Below are 24,068 nucleotides of genomic sequence, written 5' to 3' on the forward strand. Positions count from 1 at the left end.
GTGTGTTCTGAGTCCCAAGTCCAAAGGCCTAAGAACCAGGAGAGCTGATGATGTAGTTTCAGTCCTGGAGCCTGCAGGCCTGGGGTCCATGGAGAGTGGATGTTTCATTTCAAGTGTGAAGGCAGGAAAAGCCAAGTTCCAGCTCCAAGCCAGTCAGACAGGAGGAATTCCCTCCTATTTGGGGAGTAGGGGGGTCTTTTCGATTCAGCCTTAACTTTTTTTTAAAGATTTTATTTATTTATTCATGAGAGACACAAAGAGAGAGGCAGAGACACAGGCAGAGAGAGTAGCAGGCTCCACGCAGAGAGCCTGATGTGGGACTGGATCCCAGGACTCCAGGGTTATGCCCCAGGCCAAAGGCAGGCATTCAACCACTGAGCCACCCAGGTGTCCCTTGATTCAGCCCTTAATTGATTGGATGAGGCCCATCCAAACTAGGGAGAGTAGTCTGCTTTACTCAATCTATCAATTCAAATATTAAATCAATCTAAAAACACCTTCACAGACTCACCCAGAATAATGTTTGACTAAAGATTCTTCGTCACCTTGTCACAGGAGAAGCTCTGATTTTATGGCAGAATGTAGTTTCCTTCTATATAAAGTAGCCACATTGTTTTGGTTGGTTTGTAGCACTCTGTAGATCCACCGCATTAGCCATATACTTTGTCTTGGTCATCATCTAGGCTTCCAACATAGCCAAGTCATAGATTTTATAAGGCAAACTTTTAAAATTTAAAGGATTATCAAGGATTGGTTGGGTTCTGTGTTTCTCACTGAAATTGATGAAAGCTGCATGATTAAGTGCCCGTGTAGTGTAGTATGTCAACTAGACCAGTTTGAGATGGGAAACTTGATATGTTTTAAAATATAATGTAGTATATAATGAAGTATACATATAAATTATACTTATTCCTGTATATGATATAATGTAAATATACCCACAGCACCATTTTTCAGGCCATTAGTTGCCGCAGTCATCCCACCTCTACTTTTGATCTCCGTCTACACCAGAACTGTCTTCTGGTAGGGATCCTGCCTGGTGTTTTACTGGGGAGTTTCATCAGGAGATAAGAAAAAATGTAATTGGTTCATTGCTGTCTCCACATCTTGCAGATGGTGGCAGAACAATTATTTGGTGGAAATACCAAATACATTCCACATTCCTCAGAGAAATTAGCTGATATACCTGTGGCATCTGACACTGGGGTACAAAATGATTTTTTCTTCTGTTTGTCTGTAACTCTAATCCACACAATGTGCTTATCAGGTGTGAATGCCTCTGGAAAGGCTCTTTCATCAAATGCAGTCCGACATCAGTCTTACTGGCTACTGAAGAACTGGCTTCTCTAAGCTGTGGGTACTTGCTACCTAAAGTAGCTGTAAGGGTACAGCACAATTTCAGCTTTTTAACTTTGAAAATCAAATTGAGAAAATGAAGTTTAATCATCCCAAGCTATTTATTTATTGCATGACATGAATGTAGTCCCTTATGTGGCCTGAGGCTTTAGTAAAGAAAGTCCCTCTGTTGTGGAATCATTGATAAACACAACAGAAGAGAAACCTCCAATGCAGGCTGGCCATTTTTGAAAATAAACTTGCTAGGCATCAAAATGCCTGTGCTAGGATTATGTAACTAGAGAGTATTTGGAACAGTAGGGAGAAGCATTCTTTGGACTACTAGGAAATTTCTTTCCCTACCTAGGCACTTTATCTCTGTGATATCTAGAAAAATGTCCAAAATTTTTCTTCTCAACAATACACCTGCAGAATATGTGTATCAGCCCAGTTAAACTCAGTATGCAATCTGTAGCTGTCAAGGGAAGTAATAAAAGATGTATTGCTACATACCTCCATCTGTCAGTCTGAAATTGTGACACACTTCCTGATGAATTTTTTTGTCTCCTCCTATTTTGATGGGAGTGAAAGTTACCCATTTGAGAGAACACAATGAGTACAGTGATTCCAGGACCTCCTTTTAGCTGCTCCTAAAACCTGGGTTTCTTCTAACATGCCCAGGTTGTCATTAGAGTGATGGCTGCTTCCTTTCGTCTGAGCTCATTTCGAGGGAGGAGGGTGGTGTGGCAAGATCTAGATAGCTTTAGGACGAGCACTTAACATTCACCACTGGGTGTGAGAAGAGAAACAGGACCATTTAGAAATTTGACAGCGAGAGTCCATCACTGAAATTTCCATGAGGACTTGCTACATTTTTCAGCCTCTGTTGAAATGTGAAATAAGCACAAGAACTATACTCTTCAGGATTCTAGGGATGGATTGTCTGGCCTTTCGTTTTTGTGGGGGGTGCCATGCAAACTCAAGTTCTTAGAACTCATTTTTTTTTTCTCAATTTGCCTATTAAGGCAAATTGCTTCAACTTTCAAACCTCAGTTTTTCCCACTAAAAAAGGAATAATAGTTTTTACTTTCTGGAATTACTGAAAAAACCTGACACAGTTGGCACAAAACCAAATTTTGTAGGATATTAACTTAAATCTGTAGAACATTTTTCGTTTTCCTTTTTCCTTCCCATTTAGTTTATGCTGTCTTTTTCTGGTCTTGGTGAAATTCAGTTAGAAAGGATGTTAGGAGGAATAGAATTCTCTTCCTACTCATTAGTTAAATGAGTGCTCGTACATGTGATATTTCACTGAGTCAGCTTACCATTTCCATTGCTGTAAAGCAGTCTTAGCATCTTCAGACTTTATAATAACCTAATTCTCTACATTTATGCTTGTATTTTTCTGGGTGTTTAAAGTGTTGTTTCAGTGGCTTTTTATAACAAACCCTGAAGTTCCAAAGTAAGTTCAGGTTCATTTCACAGATGTGATACTTGCCAGGTCACAAAACAAAACAAAACAAAACAAAACCAAAAAAAAACCTTTGAAAAAGCTATGTCCACACTTCCCAAACTAGGTGGTGATGTAGTTAGGTCCAGAATGCAGGTTGTCCTCCTGCATCCCATTGCTTAGTGCTTCCATGCCTTGGGGCACCTTTCTAGGATGTCTGCTCTGTGACATAGCATACCTGTGGTAGAGCCCCTTGGACCTCCTTGGATAGGCCTGGTGTGGGAGCTGTCAGTAATCAGCATCCCACAGGCGCCACTTGGAAAAAGTAGGTGTAAGGGTGACCTGAATGTTCTAGAGGCAGAAGAGAATATTTGAAGGAGTTTGTTAAACTTTTTAGTTCCCAGAAACATTTTATGCTATGGATCCTGGGAAGCATTTTCAAATTCATATTGGCTCCTAGATTTTAAGGTTCTCTGGATTTTTGAGTCAGGTGGAAATCTTGCCCCATCTCAGACCATCTAGGTTATGTTTGCTCCAGATTGATGCCCCTTACCTCTCTCTTCCTTTGACAGTCTTTGGTTCTTCTAGATAGAGGAAATTTGCCAGCGACATCTCTGAGAACTTTGGTTGGTTTGGGATTCCTGCAGATATGGTCCACATGGCATTTAACTGTTCAGGAATGGTACCCTTAGTTCTCTTTCTGGAACCAAGTTGCTGAGAGTATGAGGTGAAAGCTTTGCCAAATTTCCATTAACTTTTACTCCTTCAGGAAGCCTTTAATAAATGTTGTAAAAGAATATGTTATTAATTGGATTTTAATCTGTTTGATTTAAAGTTTACTTTTCAATAAATAAATAAATAAACAAATAAATAAAGTTTATTTTTCAAAGTCTTCAAATTCAACTGACAAACTAACTTATAAATTTAGTAATTTTTGCATAAAAAATAAATGCAAACTCACTTGTTCCCTTGTATTATTTATATAATACATACATTTGACAGGTAAAATCCTAACCATTTTAAATTTAAGTAATCAAATTTCCTTGGACATCTTTTTTTTAATTAAAGATTTTATTTATTTATTTGAGAGAGAGCAAGAGAGATCACATAGAGAGAGGGAAAAGCAGACTCTTTGCTGAGCAGAGAGCCCAATGAGGGCTTGATCCCAGGACCCAGAAAGCATTACCTGAACCGAAGGCAGATACTCAACTGACTGAGCTACCCAGGGACCCCTTTTCTTGGCCATTTTAACATGATTATAGATTCAATATAAATGACTCTTACAAATGTTGTGATTTTTGTAAGCACTTAATGTCCACAACTAATTAATCAGGCATTAGCTTAGTAGTTCATATTCTCCTAGGTATTTCAAACATCTCCAAAAAACAACACATAAAACAGTTCAATATTTACAAATAAACTACTACACCTTTATAAAAATGGTTTGTAATGGAGAGCTTGTATTTAAACACAATTTAAAATAAATAAATAAATAAATAAATAAACAAACAAACAAACAAACAAACAAACACAATTTAACTGATAGGTAAGTAAATAGAATCTACCCAACTGAGGGGGAATATTACTGTATTGGCTAGGAGTTTAGAAAAAATAATCAAAGAACTTCAAGGCCATTCTGAGGAATCGAGTGTGGCTGTACTTTTGAAGACTAAACCCACAGTTGCTGGGCAGGGGCTCCTAATTAAAGACAGCTTTCATCTGTTGATTAGCTCTCTAAATGGACTCCAAGTGAACTGTCTAAATAAACGGTCTCACCTTAGTGGGGGTACGTACTTAACAGGCCCTGCTATTTTTTTCACTTGTGTAATTCTCATGTGGCTTTTTGTATGAGAGCCTGGGCACACCAATGGAACGTTGAAGCCCTTGTTTGAGTTGGACTCCCTTTCTCTTTTATAAATTGTATGTATCTCATTGACTACAGTTCTGCAGCCATCATATTGACAGCTTCCATTTAGCACTGGTGATCCTCTGAAGAAAAAAGTGTGTTATCACCCTGATATTTCATGTAGGAGATTAACTAGTTGCCCTGAAGGCACAATGTCAGTTACATTTTCCTTCAAATATATACTTCTTTCACTTGACAGTGTTTCTCTTATTTCTCTTTTGGTAATTATCTCAAGGTGATTGGTTTGGGAACTTATTCCCAGGAGACAGATTCCTGGTATTTCCTTCCCATCCTTTTCTTTCTAAAGGGGCTCAAGGTATAGAACATCTCATCTTCAGTCTAACAAAGTCAAAATAACTACCTTGAACTTGAGGGCAATGTTATTAATTTCCAGGACTTCCCCATCTCTTCTCAGCTCAGACCTTAAGCCCAAGAGTGTCCGGCACTATGAATCAAATCCACCCTGTGTTTGGGAATATCCAATTATATCATTCATTCTTTTTGACTTACTTGTTCAGCACTGTGCTAGGCACCATGGGGAATTCAAAGATGTATCAACCTAGGTGCTAGGTGTAGGAGTAGTCCTGGGTATTCTGGAGGCAAAATAAAATACCCAAGTGGGTCTGAAATACTGAGAAAAAAGTTGTTCCCAGAAACATTTCATACTATGGGATTCTGGGAACCTCCTCAATTTTCAAGTCAGGTGGCCATGCAGACAGTACAGTGGCAGAGACCAGGTTGATAAAGAGGCCTTACCTCTTATTAGTGAGGCCACTTCAGCTTTGGGAATTCATGCCCCATCCCATTCTAGCCCATTTGTGTTAATTTGTTCATCACTGATGCCCCTTACATCTCCTCCCTCCAACCAGGAGCTGATCTGAAAGATTTTAAAAGAAAAATACCCAGTAAAGTTATTGTTAAGTTCTGAGATGGAAGCAATCATGATGGGCTAGAGTGTTGAGGAAGTTACACAGGGGAGGAGAGAGATGAGCTGGGTTACTAACTTTTAAGAGGTCTTTTATATCTTAGACACAAGTTCTTTGTTAGATATTTTACATTTTTTTTTCACCTGGCCTAAATTTCATTTTATGAATATAACTTTTTGTTTATGCATTTGCTGGTTGATGGACATTGGATTACTTCTAGTTTGAAGCTATTATGAATAATATTGCTATAAATATTTGTTTTCAAGCCTTTGTATAGATGTGTGTTTTCATTTCTCTGGGATAAATATTTAGAGGTAAGATTATTGAGTTGTATGATGAGTATATGTTTAGCTTTATAAGAACCTGCCAAACTTTTCCAAAGTGGCTGTACCACTTTGTAGTCCCACCAGCAATATCTGAAGTTATAGTTTCTCTAAATCCTCACCTACACTTGGTATTCTCGGTCTTTGGATAGAACTATTCCAGTGGGTATGTAGTAGGATCTCAATGTGATTTTAGTTTTTATTTCCTTAGTGACTAATGATTTTGAGCATCTTTTTAAGTGCTTATTTGGCATTCAGACATCATCTTTTTTGAAAGGCCTATTCAAATATTTCACTTTTTTTATTACATTGTAAGGTGTTTTTTTATATTCTACATATGAATCTTTTGTCAGATGTGATTTACAAAAAAATTCTTCCAGTTTGTGTCTTGCCTTTACTTTCTTAATAGTGTCTGCAGAGCAAAAGTTTTAAATTTTGATAAAACCCAGTTTATCATCAGTTTGTTCTTTACAGATGATGTTTTTGGTGTCCTGTATTAAGAAATCTATGGCTAATATAAGGTCACAAAGATTTTTCTCTTAGATTCTCTTCTAGAAATTTTATAGTTTTAGGTTTTACATTTAGAACTATGATCCGTTCTGAGTTCATTTTTGTGTGTGGTGTGAGGTCAGAATTCAAGTTCTGTAAACTCCCAAGTTCTGGGAACAACCATGCAACCTAACTTAATGAATTCCTGTAAGGATTAAATGAGAGAAAGTCTATAATCATTATGGTGCAGCACCTTACACATAGTAGGTGCTCAGAAATGTAGTTCCTTTCTGCTTCTTGCCTTAACTTTCTCAAAATTGTGCTACAGAAGGGAAAAACCCATACCAGCTGTTTCTTTTAATGTTCTGAACTTCTAGAATGCCATATGACCAGATCTACTTAATATCAAGAATATTTTGGACATGCGTATTATATACGACTTTAAAAATTTAATTTCAACATAATTTTTATATTTTAGAGAGAGCATAAAATATCAAACAGTGGTTCCTTCCATGATGAGATTTTAAATATGACTGTGCTTAGATCTAAACAATACTTGATATATTTTAGATCAGTGTTTCAAAACAGGGCATATTTTATTTTTCCAAAGAAAGAAGGAAGGGAAGAAGAAAAAATTTTTGTTAGCAATGTAATGGAAATTAATGAAATGCTTACTTAAAGAAGAAATTAAACTCCAAGTTTTCCATTTTAACTTGAACTCGTTTGTCATAGTACTTATCCAAGTTTGATATATGACATTCATTAGGCTTTGAGTTTTAAAAACAAGGATTATGTCTGTTTGAATTACTTTATTCTCAGTACAGGACCTGGTTTATAGTAAGATAATAAATAGTTGTTGAATTAAGGACCAAATAATATTAATAGCCAATACGTATTCAAGTACTAAGTTTATTATTCCAAGTCATACCTTAGACAATTAGTGTGTTATTTTAAAATCCATAGTCAATGTTAAGAATTGTTTTTAAGGGCAGCCCCGGTGGCGCAACGGTTTAGCACCGCCTGCAGCCCAGGGCGTGATCCTGGAGACCCTGGATCGAGTCCCGAGTCGGGCTCTCTGCGTGGAGTCTGCTTCTCCCTCTGCCTGTGTCTCTGCCTGTCTCTCTCTCTCTCTCTGCATCTCTATGAAAAATAAATAAAAAATCTTAAAAAAAAAAAAGAATGGTTTTTAAATTTGAGTCAACTTTTATGTTGTAACTTTCATGTCCTTTCCAGGTAAAGATTATTCAGTCCTTAGAGGAGAGCTGTACTCCAGCAGTAGTCCCTGCAAAAACCCAAGCCTGGGGATCCCTGGGTGGCGCAGCGGTTTAGCGCCTGCCTTCAGCCCAGGGCGCAATCCTGGAGTCCCAGGATCGAGTCCCGCGTCGGGCTCCCTGCATGGAGCCTGCTTCTCCTTCTGCCTGTCTCTCTCTCTCTCTATCATGAATAAATAATAAATAAAATCTTTAAAAAAAAAAAAAAACCCAAGCCTTTAGTGTTTGGGCTTCCATATATGATTTCTTTGAAGAAAGAAGTCTCTAGCCCTGAAAAAATTTGAAACCACTGGTTCAGATGAAGTAAATTTTATGTTCTGTGAAAAAGGGCTAAGAGAACCATGGCATTAATGCAGCTGCTGTTACCTGTGTCTACCAGAGAGCAGGACTATTGGGAAATGTCTCTAGTGGTCCTAACAGGCTGCCTGCCCCATGAATATTCAGCTCCAAACTGTGAATATCAGTGACATCATTTCTAAATCTTAGAGTAGGGCTGAATTGACTTCCATTTAATAGAAAATATAAACACATAATGAAAATTCTTCATTTCTTTTAATAAATATGTGGCCAGTTGTCACTGTTGCTTCACATCATAGTATCAGAATGTCACCATTCATTATTGACCTTCTATTCCTCCTTAAATAAAAATGGCACACTAGCTGTTTATGATGCAAGGTTTCAAACTTTAAAAATTTTTCCTTGCTCTAACTTCCATTTTGATCTCAAACCTTGATACTGACCCTACATATGGTATGATCATGCATGCTTTATAAATGCCTTAAATTTTCTGGAACCGACCCTTCCTATAACACAGTGGTAAGCACAACGTTCTGCATACATTTTCTGAAATGTACAGCTAACACTGAGAGCTTCCTGAGGCAAATAGTCAACTGGGGGATTCCTATTTACAAGCCCCTTTACGTTATCTTTCACCTTTAGCCAACCGCAGGTGCTAACACACTGGGATATAGCACATAAATTGGTATCACATCCCAGAAGATATTGAGCTCATATATCAACAGAGTTTATGTTCCTATATGACCATGGGGTTTAAATTATTTTAGTAATAGAGTAAACTTAGATTATTATTTGACAATAAGTCAGTACTTATCCAGAAGTCAATGCTATCTATTTATTGATGAACTGACACTGCTCTCAATTTATTATTTCCTTTTCACACCTTAGTTGAAAGAGGTTAGCTGATTTTCATGGGTGAGAGAGAATAAGTAATAAATCTTGCCTCGTTTTACTAAGCAAATGATATTTTGAGGTTAGAGTATGTGGGTTTACCCTTATATTTTAGATCATGTTTATACTGATACTTTAGGGAGAGGAAAAATGATGTAAGGAGAGAGAATAGAGTGTGTTTTTCCTTCAGTTTCTAATCTTTTCCTCAGAGAATGTTCTCCACTGAGAAGTGAATGGAAAACTTGGAAGCTGTGACCTGCTATAATATTTGTTGGTTGCATGTGTTTCTGCAGATCAGCTGCCTTGTACCATCTGATTTCTTGGCTTCTGTAGGTTAGAGGATGTTATGTTTGCAAGTTTCCTATGGTTTAGATGTTTTATCCAGTACCATTAAACATAAATGTTATAATAGCACAATGTGTTATATAATGTTTTATACATGGCTTTTCAGATGCAAGCAGGGTTTTCCAACAGTAATTAATGCTGATGTGATCGGTGCCTGAAAAAGATGCCTTCTGCAGATTGATGGCTAACAACTCAGTTAAAAGGGAAGAGGGTTGTTATTATGCATATTTCTAGTAGTATAGTTATAATATATTTATAGGCTACTGTTTTTAAAACATGCCTTTTATTTACCCTTTTTAGCCTTTAATTAAGAATAATCTGACCTAATGATTCATTTTGTGATACCTCCTTTTGGGGGGAGTAAAAGATATGATTTAATCTTCTAAAGTTTACTTCATTTATACCGTAAAGGTAATGACTAGCACAAAACAAGTCCGGCTGTGGTGGTTGCATTCTACACAGCCAATATCTGCACCCTGTTGAAATAGTGACTATAAGAGAGCTGTTGAGAGAATGTAAACGTGAGCACCATTGACAGTGAGATTCTGTAATGAGATAAGACATATCCTGTGGAGATTATCTCATCATTCAAACAGCCTTTTACCAAGCTGCTAATAGTAATCTTTATAACTTTGCTTCCTCTTCTTACTAGATATTTTGTTCCCTTCCTGGGCGAGGAATTTTTAAAGTGATTTGTGTATGAAATTTAATACTTAATTTTAAAATTTATTTCACTACTAGTAAACTCCTCCCCCCTTTTTATTAAAGATTATTTATTTATTTATTCATGAGAGACACAGAGAGAGAGGCAGACAGGCAAAGGGAGAAGCAGGCTCCATGCAGGAAGCCTGACATGGGACTTGATCCCAGGTCTCCAGGACCACACCCTGAACCAAAGGCAGCACCAAACCGCTGAGCCACCCAGGCTACCCCCCTTTTTAATTTAGACAGAAAACTCTATCCCATGTCATTAGTTGTGTTTCTGTGGAATTTTGTTTCACGTTATGTTTTGCTTTTGTTTTTCTATGAAGTTGAAAGGGCAAATATCTAACCAGTGTCTGTAAGTGGGTCCCCTCCAGGGGAAGACTAATGAGGATGGGGAGACAATTTTGTTGGTGCTCCAGCACTTTTTCTTCTCCAGGTGTGAGGGGCTTATGTGGATGTGGAAGGCTGGTGCTCCCCCAGGAGGCCCCTTTTCTTACAGAGAAGGAACTCCTACAGGGCCAGGCCTTTGATTAGCCGCATCTGGATACTTGCATACGGTGATTTATGGATTCCCTAGTCAAGGAATATCTTACTCTTCAGTAAGTGGTAGCCTTACCATAAAGATATGTTTATAGTGAGCTTCTATTACATACCAGTCATTTTGCTGGCCCAGGAAACATGATGGTGGTAAGAAATGAAATTAAAATGGTTTTTGCTCTTATCAAATTTACCATCTAGAGGGAAAGAGTAACATAGAACAGTCCCACTAATAAAAATGTACTTAAAATTGAGATGAGCCATGGGATGATAGGATTATAATCCTATAGGAATATGTAACCAAAAATACCTAATACAGATTGGTGATCAGTACATTAAGTAGACAAAGGACAGAGGTTGAGTATACCAAACAAAGTATGCACAAAAGCTGTTGTAGGAAGGAGGATGGCCTACTCAGGTCATTGAGAGGTAAATGATGAGCTTTAGAGAAGGAGGAAAGGACCAGACTAGGTTAGGTTTTGAAAAGTATGTTGTAAGATTGGGTCTTTATTCTAAGAGCAGGGAGAAGCCATTGATGTTCTTAAGCAGAATTCTACATGAAGAAATTGTTACAAAGTATTTTCTTTTGCTAGAGTGGAGAAGAAGCATTGGAGATGCTGGAAGGCCAGTTAGGAGAGCGTTTCAGTAGATCAAACAAGAAATGATGTAACTTGGACTAAATTAGGATCAGTGGAAGATTTGGAAAAGGACTCAGTGGTGACCTGATACTGGGGCTGAGGAAGAAAAGAGTCAAAGGTGATCCCCAGGGTTCTGACTTGCTTAGCCCAATGGAAGGTTACAGCTGTCCAGGAATGTTGGAAGAAGTCCAAGTTTTAGGGCCAAGATTATGAGTTCACACTTGCAAGATCCCTGGTTTGCATAGCCTAGGTTTTTTTTTTGGGGGGGGGGCTTTGTTTGCCTCAGCGTTGAAGAGATACTGAGTAAAAAGGCTGTGTGCCACAGTGTGAGGACAAACATTGTATATTTTAGAAATGGTGTGGTCAGGCACTTCCATTTTCCTCTCTCAGTGAACACATTGTCTCATGCACACATACACACAATTACCTCTGTCTTGCCCATTTGATAAAACAGTGGATGTTTGCCCAAGTCATTCTTCAACCTGACAATGTGGCCACCAAAATTGATGTCATGTTTACCTTTATGGTAAAGGGCAAAAATGATACAGAAACATTTAAATTGTGCATAAGTGCACATATATAGACTTTGACCTCACTGTAGATATCATCCTAACTTTTCTTAATCCACAGCTCCATTCTGCACTCATTTACCTGATTTTGCTTCCTCCAACCACTGTTCTCTGTGAATGTAGCCTGGGTACTCCCTCTTCCAATTCTGGAACTTTTCGGTCCCTTTGCCTTCAGTGGCTGTGCCTCTTTTCCCCAGGGCTCTCACATTATGAACCAGTGTAAGGATGATGCAGCTGCTGTGTGCCCTGGGAATAGCTCTCATTTTCTGAAGGAGATGGACTGCATGGCCTTCTAGAATCTTGAACATCCCTCATTTTTTAGAGGGGAAAGGATCAGTGATTTACATTAGCAGACAAAATATGTTTGGTTGTCAGTAATAAGAGTTAGCAGCTAATATTTAACAATCACATATGCACAGTGTTTTGTATAATGTACACATGGTTGGCTAAAGTTCAAGAAATACAGAAGAATATGAAAAGAAAAGTACAAGTCTATACAGCACCCCACATCTAGGTACAGCCCCACTTACTGTATATCCTCCCAGGATTTTTAAAATGCATATACAAGCTTTATGAGTGTGTACGTACATGTAGATTTTTGTTTGAGTGCACTAGGCATAATATTGACTTGATAAAGCTAGGAATTGCATCCAACAGACTATTCATATTACTGCTAATTGGTTGTTAGTGATGGATTTTAAAACCATTTCCTGGAAAGCCATCTCCTTTTCTCTCCCTCTACTTCCATATGTACTTTTTTACAGTATCATTTCTGGGGTTTTACCCACACTCATTCCCTCTTAGTTTAACCTATAAAAGCCAGGCACAGCTGTTGTGGTACCAGCATCATATCCACTGACTCCCTCTTTCAGATGCCCATATACCTCGTAATATACCATATACCTCCTCCCTTTGGCATATTTTTGGTTCACGGTTGCCACTACTTGCAAATCTACATCAGTTCAAATCTGTGGGTGTATGTTTCAAGGAAAGTAACAAAGATGCTAAACAAAACTTTAAGAGTTTTTTGGGTAGGAGATTGAAAAAAAGACTGTATCATAATTGAAATATTAATTGACTGCTCCAGTGTTCATTAAGCAAGTCAGATGTTAGCAAGAATCAGGCCTCAAATAAAGATTAGTAGCCAGCATGAAAAGAACAAAGAGGTTCCCAATTCAAAGGTTTGTTAACTATCAGAAGAGGGCACAACAGAAGCCTCAGTGTAATGCTGAACCAGGCATTCCAGGCTTGAGTATGATCAGTAAAACTAAATTCACTGACCGTTTCTAATGTGTTTTTAAGTCTTTGGATTAAAAGCTCTCTTTTGGATAAATCTGACAATAGTGTGTTATCTATATATCATTTTTATTCTTGTCTGGGAAGGTAAAAACAGCAAAATTCTCCCAAATTTCACATTAAGATTATTTTGATTTGACAGTCTTTTGACAACACAAGAATCGTTTGGGGAGTTTGTGAAATTTCTGACTTCCCTTTAAGGGTAATAGTGTTGAGTAAATAGATTGATTCATTATCCTCTCCTCAGCCATCTTTGTCTTACCATTTGTGACAGACTAGTCTCTGCAGAAATAGGTTGGTAGTAATTACGCACATCCTGTTCTTCATAAGATAGTCTGTTATGAACATGATTGTTTAAGTTTATGCATTCATGTTAAATCTGAAAAGAAGGACATGTGAAATTAACAGAAGACGTGGCTTACGTGGGAAGTATTTATAGAATGGGGCTGCTCACATTTTATTGCTATGCTCAGGCACATTTGCAACTTTGAGGAAATTCTGGATTGCTTCATTGGTAGATACATCTGCTTCAGGACTTGTCTGCCTCTGAATTTAATATAATACAGGCTGACATTTTTTTTTTTTGACAAATCCTATTCTCACAAATCCTTTCATTTGCCTTCACCCCTTCGTATTTCTCCTGTTTAAACCCAAATGTGGAATCCTCTCCAGATGTTACTCATTTGCTCAAAATCTTGCACTGCTAGGCTATAAAATGCAAAATTAAATTAAATGATAGCCATCTCTTGGTGAGTTGTGACTACATGCAAGTCATTTCACTGTTCCATCCTTCTTTATAAAATGGGGACATTGTCCTAAGGAAACCTCTTAGGCCTCTTCTGACTCTGGCAGGGAAGAAAGCAATGGGTTATCCTTAATGATTTCTGACTGTAAGTATTAGAATGTGCCCCTGGCCTAGCTGTCCACTCTTTTGCACACACATTCCCCTTTCCTTTTTTTTCTTTTAAAGCTTTTATTTATTTATTCATGAGAGACACACAGAGTAGAGGCAGAGACATAGGCAGACCGAGAGAAACAGGTTCCATGTGCAAGGAGCCTGATGTGGGACTCAATCCTGATCCCGGGTCTCCGGGATCATGCCCTGGGCTGAAGGCAGATGCTCAACTGCTGAGCCACCAGGCATCCCATACATTCCCCTTTCCTGTTTCTGGGTCTCAGTGGCCACCTCAGTGTCCATTCCAGGCTAGCTTGGGTGAGGCCCAGAGCTGGAAAGTGACTGTTGATTTGGGCACACAGCTGTACATCACAATATGGCATGCCATTTATATACTGCAACATCATTTGGAGACCAGAAGACCAAGCTCTTCTTAGGTCTTGGTCCAGGAGTAATTAATTCTTGACATGTTTTTACACACCTTGGTATCATTTTGCAGTTGTATATTTTACCACAGGAGTTTTGTAAAAGCCTTTTCCACACCACTAGGCTTTCCATGCACTCGTCTCTTTCATTGTGTCTATGCTTTTTGCTTCACCCAATGGCGAGTTATCCACTTGGTTAAGTTAAAACAGACCTTCTTGTGTGCCCCTCAGAGAATGAGGTTGTACTATATGAATAAGTTTCCTTGGGGTGTTGATCCATAAAGATGCTCCCTTTCAATGTCCATGAAAGAAGCCAATGTCATAAGGAGCTGAAGGAGCATAGCCACATAGAGACTGAAATTAGATTAACGGAGAAAATAACTGTCCATCTGTGCCTGATTCTTCTCCCCATTCATTGCATACTCCATTTCCAATACTTTGATGAGGGAGGACTGACACTTGACAAGAATTTGAGAAATCTAGAAACCATAATCCTACTCCACTGTAACTTCAGTGAGGCTTGGACAGGGCACTCACTGAGAGAATCTTAGCCAGGTATCTCTTATCTAAAAGCTCTGCTAACCATTGGACCAGTTCAGGGCTGCTGCATAAATAAGATAGGATAAGGGGTAAGTCCTCTTCCACCACAGCCTTTAAACCACCCACTCCCTCCCCTAACCCTCTTCTGTGATTCTTTCAAATTCCCGCCCCCTGCAGGAAGTCTCCTATATCATAGCCCTGATGACTGATCCTCAAGTCCATTGTTGAACACTACAAGTGACAGGGAGCTCTCTACCAATTTGTTGCTGTAATTATTGGGAAGCATTGATTTCTTTTCGTGGAGCCTAAATGCTGCCTCTGAGCCACCCCAAGAACCAGTTTTAGTTCTTGCCCTCTAGAACAAAATAGCTTATTCTCTACTCACAGCTTTTTACCTGTTTGTGGAAATCTATCAGGTTCCTCCTGAGTCTTCTCAAATCCAAAGAAAATTGTCCTCCTGCCTCACCACCTAATACATATTTACTGTGTGAAGGAATGAATGATCTAATGAGAAAGTGGTTTTCAGAGTGCTCTTCTTCCAGGACATCCCTTAGGATGAAATTCTTTGGACCATGTCCCACTCAAAATGTTGCTCTCAGATGTGAGAACACTATACCATAAACCCAATCTGATCATGCAATCATGACAACAACTTGTTCTTTTGATCTAGCCATTGAACACTTACCAATGCAGCTAGAAGGAAGACTAGTGAATTATTTATGTAGTTATTAAAAATCATGTTTTCAAAGGATATTTAATGTCACAATATAATAAATGGAAAAGTCAATATATACAGTATGATCCCAATTATATATAAAAACATAAATATGCAAAGGAATAATCCTCAAAGGAAATGCATTGAAATGTTACTGATTATCTATGGAGTATGTAATCATAAGTGATATGACTTTCAGTTTTATCACCTTCTTATAGTTTCCATATGAGCATGTTTTATTTATATTTATTTATTTATTTATTTATTTATTTATTTATTTATTTAAATTTTTATTTATTTATGATAGTCACACAGAGAGAGAGAGAGAGGCAGAGACATAGGCAGAGGGAGAAGCAGGCTCCATGCACCGGGAGCCCGACGTGGGATTCGATCCCGGGTCTCCAGGATCACGCCCTGGGCCAAAGGCAGGCGCTAAACCGCTGCGCCACCCAGGGATCCCTATATTTATTTATATATATAATTTTTTAAGTTAAAAATATTTTTTAAAGATTTATTTATTTACTTATGAGAGACAGAGAGAGAGAGAGAGAGAGAGAGAGAGAAGCAGACTCCCTGTAGTGAGCCCAATGCAGGACTCAATCTCAGGACCCTGGGATCATGACCTGAGCCAAAGGCAGATGCTCAACCACTGAGCCACTCAGGAGTCCCTAAAAAAGTTATTTTTTAAAAAAGATCTGAACCATTCCAAGAGCTCCTTATATTGTGACTCATTTTCCCTGGTTTTCTCTATCTGGATCCTTTCAGAATCTTCTGTCAAAATTTCATTTTGGTTCTCCCATCTCTTGAGGCATCTTGAAGCTCTCTGGAATATGATAACCACATAGTATGCTAATAATCATTCTGTTAAAGTAATTTGCATCGTAATTCTATGACAGAGGAGTTCTTACACTTACCTTTTTTATTTTTTTTTAATTTTTATTTATTTATGATAGTCACACAGAGAGAGAGAAAGAGAGGCAGAGACACAGGCAGAGGGAGAAGCAGGCTCCATGCACCGGGAGCCCGATGTGGGACTTGATCCCGGGTCTCCAGGATCGCGCCCTGAGCCAAAGGCAGACGCTAAACCGCTGTGCCACCCAGGGATCCCTTACACTTACCTTTTTAAAAATTTTTTTTTATTTTAATGTCTGTATTTCCCACTAAAGAGTTGCATGAGTAGAAAGCCACATCTGTTTTTCTCAGTGTTCCTAGAATACGAGAAGTGCTTGAAAATTAGATGTTGAGTGAATGACTGCCCCACCTGTCCACTTATTGGCCATGTGACCTGGGGCACATAATTGTGCTTCTTTACCTAGATGGGAGACGACACTTGCTTACTGACCCTACTAGGTTGTTTTGGATTTCAACTAGGATAACCTTGTCTTATCATCTTTTGTAGTAGGTTCTTGGCTTCTCAGTGCATCTTGTCTTCACAATTTTAAATCTCAAGGATCATCTGCTCCCAGGGTTTTCTGTCCTCTCGCTATCATCCTCCAGCTGTTCCTTGTTGATAGGAATTAAATCTAGTCACAGTTCACTTCAAACTCACCAGCTGCCAGTCACTGTGCTGCTTTTCTGTTCTCCTCTCCTTTTAAATATATTTTAGCTCTAATTCTCCCAATAATCCTTTAAGGTTTTATTTTTATATGCATCTGATTGATGAGGAAACCAGTGCATAAAGAGTAGCTTGGGTCCAGTCACTTCTTTGACCCCAGGCCTTGGAAACAGCACTTTGTGCCACATCAGTGCAGCAGTTCCCAAGCCACCTGCTCTGGGAAGTAGAACATAGGCTGTGGATCCAAATGAGAACCTGCAGAGGCTGGTACTGGCTAGGCACTGCTCCTCTGACTGCAGAGCCCCTATTATGGTGTGTGAGCACAGGAAGGCCTTCTTGGGACGCCATAATGCTTACCCCTACCTTTCCTTTCCTTTCCTCATCTTTTTTCAGCTTTTGGAACTGACATTTATTTTTAGAAAACATGCCAGAGAAATTCACCTCAGGACTGTCTTTCTGTTTTATGACATAAATTTTTATTGACATAATGAAATATTTTGTTCCCTCACGCATTTTAACCTTTGCCAACAACTATAAAAAAGGGGGAAAGATCTGCCCTATAGATGGCAACTTTTGTTTGAAGAGTTACAGTCTTGGGGTGCTTATGCCTTAGTGTCTGTAGGAAAAACAGGAGGAAGGTGCGGTCAGTCCAGAGACAGTCCTTATAAATGGTGTTGGCTGTCTCTCCACAGTGTCAAGAACTTGATGTGTAGCAGACAACCATGCAAGCCTGAGCAAGGGAGTTGACACCTGTTACCTTAACCCTCAAATGGAGATAATAGTAAATACTAGGATTATTGTTGAAATCATTGAAATATAATGTATATTTCAGTGCTAATGTATAGCAGTTAGTATGGTGTCCAGCACATAATAAACACGCAGGTAGGGATGTGACCGTGTTTCTGGTTGCTATTGTTGGTGGTGGTGACCAGTAATTTTCAGTAGCCCATTGGTTAGAGGTCCCAAAGCATAAAATTCCCAGAAACACTTAGAAATGATATAACCTCCAAACCTTTATAATAGGAGAGGTTATTGGAAGAAGATCTAAGAAGAAGTACCAAAAAGCTTTAAACATACAAATTCCCTTTTCCAAGTACTTTGTGTATCTGGGGACTTTAGAAGATGAATGTGAAAGATTTCCTGTTTGGGGTTCTGAATGGGGCATTGTCCCTGCAATCATTAGTGACATCTTTCCAGAACAATCTTGAGAGGTAGAGAAAGGGATCAAAGCTACAGCTCTGTCCTGACTTGGCCACACCACTCAACGTAGTCAGTGAGATAGCTTGACCAACTGTCAAGCATCCAACCCCACTGGATGCCCCAATAAAACCAAACTGCTAATGCCAGAGCCTCCAAGAGTGATCCCCACAAAGTGCTACTGGGGCTACAAGCTTGCTTCTCCCTCTGACATCTGTTTTTAAGGACTACATTGCTGCTCTGACCACAGCTTACAAAGTGTTCACTTTACCTAGCCAAGTGCATCCAGGAGAGTCCTACTTCAAGGCTCTATAATTAATTCAGTTTATGTGGAAGGTGATTGAACTTTGAGAGGAAGACATGAGGAATTTTGGTTAATCACTAGGAGAAAGTCCTTGACACAGTTGATGTCATAGGAGCGTGAGTGGTGGACACAGAGTCCCCTCTTCCCAGCCGCTTAACTATTATCATATATGGTACTTCATATTGTAGATATTCATGTAAATATTTGAATCCCCAACTGGACTTGAATTCCTTGAGAGAAAGGACTTCAAAAGGACTCTTTTTGTCTCAGTGCTTTTTTTCCCCAGTGCTGATCTAAGGACCAGGCACAGAGGATCTTAAATGCCAGAGGGAGGGGGAAAAGGCTCGGTAAGGGGTGGGTCTCTCTCAAAGGTGGATAGTTGGTGAGTGAATGAGCCTTTCAGTTCTATTAATCCCCCTCCAAGTCCTAAGAACCCCTGGTTGGCATCTTAGAGCCACCTCCTTTACCTGTCTCCTGTTCCTCTCTTACATGCCCTTGCTATTAGGTCAGCTCCCCAGTATCACCTCTGGTTCTAGTTAATGACTTTTCTTATGCTGTCTCACTTTAAAAAAAAATTAGAAAGATAATTTCCAAAACAAAATGTCTAACTTTGTATTTTCTGTGCCTTTTAGGCTTTTGTTTTAGGCTCTTGCCAGAATCTCATCTATTTCTAATAATTTAAAGATGTGACTTCTTTTAGAAATATATCGTCTGAGGCTCTGAGGCTTAATGCTGTGGTAACATTCAGAAACAATAAAACAACCTTTGTCTCTGGCACCTCAGCATTCTTACTAGGTTTGGTATCCACTCTTGGCTTATAGCAAAAGGGAAAGTGTATGCTAAACTTGGCCCTCAGGAATTTACCAAATAAGTATCAGTGTTTTTTTGTTTGTTTTTCTGTGGAGAAGACACTATGTTTTAGGAGATAGATGTGGTTAAATGTCAGGGCATTGGTAAAAGTGTGACTGTGGGGAAAGAATCTAGCTGTTTGAGGGGATTATGAGGCATTGCACTAGCTTAACAGAGACAACCAGAGCATCTCGGGAGTGAAGAAGGGCCCTTTGTATGTGTTTCCTTTACAAAAGAAAAAAAAAACTATTAAAAAGGAAAGCTGGACATCAGTATTGGAGTTTTCACAGAATGATGAGTATCAGCGTGGAAGCAGGTTGGCTTGATTCCTTTGTCCTACAGGCTGCAGTGACAGTGTCTTATAACTAGGACAGGACACAGATGAGATACCTCAGTACAGGGGTATTCCACATTTTCTTTCAGGTATGTTAGATGTCTCTACTGTAGAAAAGTTACACACACAGGATGCAGCTTGGAATTAATTTTTCGTTTATATGTAGAAGGTATAGTGCATTCTGGAGATAATCTCAAGCGATGTTCATCAATTTGGCCAAGCATTAGATTGTTGGGGAGTGCATTGAGCTTGGACCCTACCTTAGATTGACTGGAATCAGAATTTTCTGTGGTGCTTAAGATTTACTGTACTAGAGAAATGAGTCTGATGTTGAATTTTTCAAAGCTTAATGAAATTACCTTTTTAAATAGTTTACATACCATTATACCAACTTATTCCTGTTCCAGAACTCTAAGAATATAGTCAGTAATTTGGGCAAAGATTTATAGAGAAAAATATACAGTAGCGTTATAGATGGTAGGAGAAAATTGGAATGACCTAAATATCTTACAGTGGGAGAGTGGTTAAATCAATTGTGGAATAGCCATAATGTTGCATGTATTCACCCAGTAAAATGGAGCTTTAAAAGGATAATAACTAAAAATATACTCATAATGTAATTATAGGCAATAAATTTCAAGGCATAAAATTATAAATGTACACAAATGGACAAATATCACATTATTTTATTTATAATGAGGTACTTAGAGATAGTCAAGTTCATAGAGACACAAAGTCGAGTGGAAGTTACCAGGGGCTGGGGTGGAGGGGGAAGGGGGAGTGAGTGTATAGTGGATACAGAGTTTTAGTTTGATATGATGAAACATTTCTGGAGGGGAGGGTGGTGATGGTTGTACAATGGTTGTACAACATTGTGAGTATATATTAAGCCACCAAAATGTGTACTTAAAAATGATGAAAATAGTAAATTGTATGTTGTGTCTATTTTACTGTAATTAAAAGAAAGACCTCTTCCCTCCAAATGCTGTGGAATGAGTGAAGGGACATGCCATTAACTACAATCTTAGCTCTTCACAAAAGGCAGCCTTGTCTCCCTCTTTGGAGAGCTCAGTTGTGTTCAATGTGAAAGAAAATTGTGTAGCTATGAAAAAAATTTTGTATGTATAAGAGGGTCTACTTTTTAAAAAACACAGAAGCATAGAGATAAATCCAAATGGTAACAGTATTTACTTTTTTTTAAAATTTTCATTCCAGTATAGTTAATATACAGTGTTAAATTAGTTTCAGGTGTATAATATAGTGATTCAATTCTGTACGTCACTAAGCGCTCATCATGGTAAGTATATTCTTAATCCCCTTCACTTATTTCAACCATCCCCCCCCCACCTCCCCTCTGGTGACCATCAGTCTGTACTCTATAATTAAGAATCGTTTCTTGGGGGCAGCCCGGGTGGCTCAGTGGTTTAGCGCCACCTTTGGCCCAGGGTGTGATCCTGGAGATCTGGGATTGAGTCCCACGTCCGGCTCCCTGCATAGAGCCTGCTTCTCCCTCTGCCTGTGTCTCTGCCTCTCTCTCTCTCTCATGAATAAATAAATAAAATCTTTAAAAAAAAGAAGAATCGTTTCTTGGTTGTGTTTCTTCCTTGGTTATTTGTTCTAGTTCTTAAATTCCATATATGAATGGGATCATATGGTATGTGTCTAGTGTTTACATATTTTTGGATAAATATCCAGTAGTGTGCACCAGTTTGTATTGCCACCAGCAGTGTGCAAGGGTTCCTTTTTCTCCACATCCTTGCCAACACCTGTTGTTTCTTATGTTTTTTTATTTTAGCCATTCTGACAGGGTGTTAACAGCATTTACTTCTAGGTGATGGAAATACAGGTTATTTTTGTTTTTTCTCTTTTAAAATTCTGTGATTTCCCCTAATAAATTTATAGTAGATGCTTAGAACAAAGAATTATTAAGAAAAATATCAAAATGTCTTCTTTCTTTGTTATCTCCACATGAAGGGTGATATTAAATATGACTTCTATTTAATAGTCCAGAATTTAATCCATCCAAATGTGGTGTGTGCCCTTCAAAAGTGTTTCCTACCACTGATCAAGATAACTTGGTGACTTACCTTTCTGGCCTGCAAAACATTTGTGGATATGCCTAAAGAGAGTACATCTCCAGATTGTGCTATTTTTTTTTTAATTTTTATTTATTTGTGATAGTCACAGAGAGAGAGAGAGAATGAGGCAGAGACACAGGCAGAGGAAGAAGCAGGCTCCATGCACCGGGAGCCCGATGTGGGATTCGATCCCGGGTCTCCAGGATCGCGCCCTGGGCCAAAGGCAGGCGCCAAACCGCTGCGCCACCCAGGGATCCCCAGATTGTGCTATTTAATGAAAACTTACGGACAATCACAGATGATCTAGGGCCAAGCCCTCCAATTAGGAAGGTGACAGTGCTGTGACTATGTTCCTTTACTTTTTGAAAGATGGCTTTCCCCATAAATGCTTTGAATGAACATTGGGTGGTCTGGGAAGCCCTTCAGCTTTATGTTCCACCAATAAATGAAAGGTGTCATTTCTGCTTTGTGAGAGGAAGGATCTGCCATCACCCAAACCAGCAGTTCAAGGTTGTCAGTTGAAGCAACAAGAAGTGACTGTAAATGATTTAAGCACTAAAGAAATTTAATGGAAAGCTATTAGGAAGCCCACAGAATCTCTAGGAATGCAAAAGAACAAAGAGAACTGATGAAGAGAAGGGAGGCTCTTCAGTTGGAACATGGGCAAGACCAGGCTACAGATCCAGTCCAGGAAGGACACAGCTGCTTCCTCTTGAGTGGTCAGCCTAGCCCTAGGCTCTGCTGCTGGTGCGTGGGTGCCACTGCCACCTTCAGTGTTCTCCCCTCTGTTGCTTCTCTGCATCTCTCATCACAGGGCCTACATTCTGAGCAGGTGCAGCCAGTTGGCGAGGCCCCCATCCACGTGGGCTGTCAGGGAAGCTGGGTACAGGAGTGTCTGGCATTGCCCAGTGTCTGTAATGGCCAGCCAGTTCTGCCTCCTGCTGAGACTCTGAAGGGGAGATGCAGGTTCAGATGCCGGGCAGCCAAACGATGGATCACTCACTAGTACAATTAGTACGTGGCTATCAATCAGTCTTGTTGATCCCTGCCAGAGGCCATCAACAAGCAGGTGATTATTCCTCTAAATGCCAGCAGCTGCTGGTGTAAGTTTGCTTCCGGTCACTTAAACACTTTCCCCAAGGGGGACTGTCAGGCTCCAAACTATATACCGATCAGCTACTGGGAGTCCAAATGCCACATGTTCCTGTGCTGCAGCTGGACTGATGGGCAGGGTTGCCTGCTCTGTGGTTTATACTTGTTAGGAGTAGAGGTGGGGATGGGTAGGGTGGAGCATGGTGAAACAGGCAACATCCAAGCATAGCAACTTGTAGAGGCCCCTTTCAAAGGCCATAGTAAGAGTTCCAAGAATGTAGTGACTTCAGAATTCAAATAATCCGATTAGCAGTGGGGTTTTCTGCATAGTTGGTGGAACAAGTTTAGGAATCAGCCCTGACTTTGGCAGCAGTTTGAGGTGACACTGTACTCTTGCCTGGGTTGATGACCATCCCAGTCCTTTCATCAGAGCTCTTTAATCATTGCCAGAGGCCTGCTATTGACTGTGATTATGATTTCTGTCTTGAATTTTCACGTCATCTATTTAATAGTCTAGCTACAGGCTAACTGGCAGCTCCAGACACCAGTGTCCCTGTGGACGCGGCTCTGGCAGGCTTTAGGGGAGTTTACACATCCCTGGAGGCAGTACAGCAAATGGTAAACAACTATTTATGTCAGGTGAAGCCAACCTGCTTCTAAGGGTCTAGACAGCAACTGAGAAAAATGCATTAGTCAAGGTTTTAATGCATATAATTTTCCAGCAAAGGTGCTTACCTGCTCCAGCAACACTAAGAACTGCATTAGGAAAGCCTCATTAGCATTTTATATCCTTTACATCCTTTAATAAACCACAAATTCTAGAATGCTTTAAAAAAATCACCTGGGTCACATAGAGCTATGGAGAGAGGGAGACTGGACTTGCCATTTTTAATGTGTGCCTCCCAACCACAGAGCTCTGCTCCTCATGCACAGCCCAGGGGGATGGGAGCCACCTGAAGACCTTTACGAGAGGGGCTCTCCACAAACTGAATCCCCTCATGATTTTATTTTTCAGACTTTTTATTTTTAAGAGAAACTTTTTAAACATGAAATCTTATTAAGAGTATTCAATCAATAAATATTCCATCTATAAATCAAATAAAATT

At 39.3% G+C, this 24,068-nt stretch overlaps 1 protein-coding gene across 9 annotated transcripts in view; it reads left to right on the plus strand.

The window, feature by feature from the left end:
• KDM4C (lysine demethylase 4C) overlaps nucleotides 1-24,068 on the plus strand; it is a 411,111-nt gene that overhangs the window by 374,275 nt on the left and 12,768 nt on the right. The window contains exon 21 of one of the 9 annotated variants that reach the window (XM_072841283.1): nucleotides 7,663-7,860. The exons of the other annotated variants lie outside the window; for them this stretch is intronic. Coding sequence (XP_072697384.1) covers nucleotides 7,663-7,758 — 96 coding nt within the window. The 3' untranslated portion in view covers nucleotides 7,759-7,860. Of the gene's footprint in view, nucleotides 1-7,662; nucleotides 7,861-24,068 lie in introns of those variants that run through there. 9 annotated transcript variants of the gene reach the window in all.

Source organism: Canis lupus, chromosome 10 (assembly GCF_048164855.1).
Source record: "Canis lupus baileyi chromosome 10, mCanLup2.hap1, whole genome shotgun sequence".
Taxonomy (NCBI): domain Eukaryota; kingdom Metazoa; phylum Chordata; class Mammalia; order Carnivora; family Canidae; genus Canis; species Canis lupus.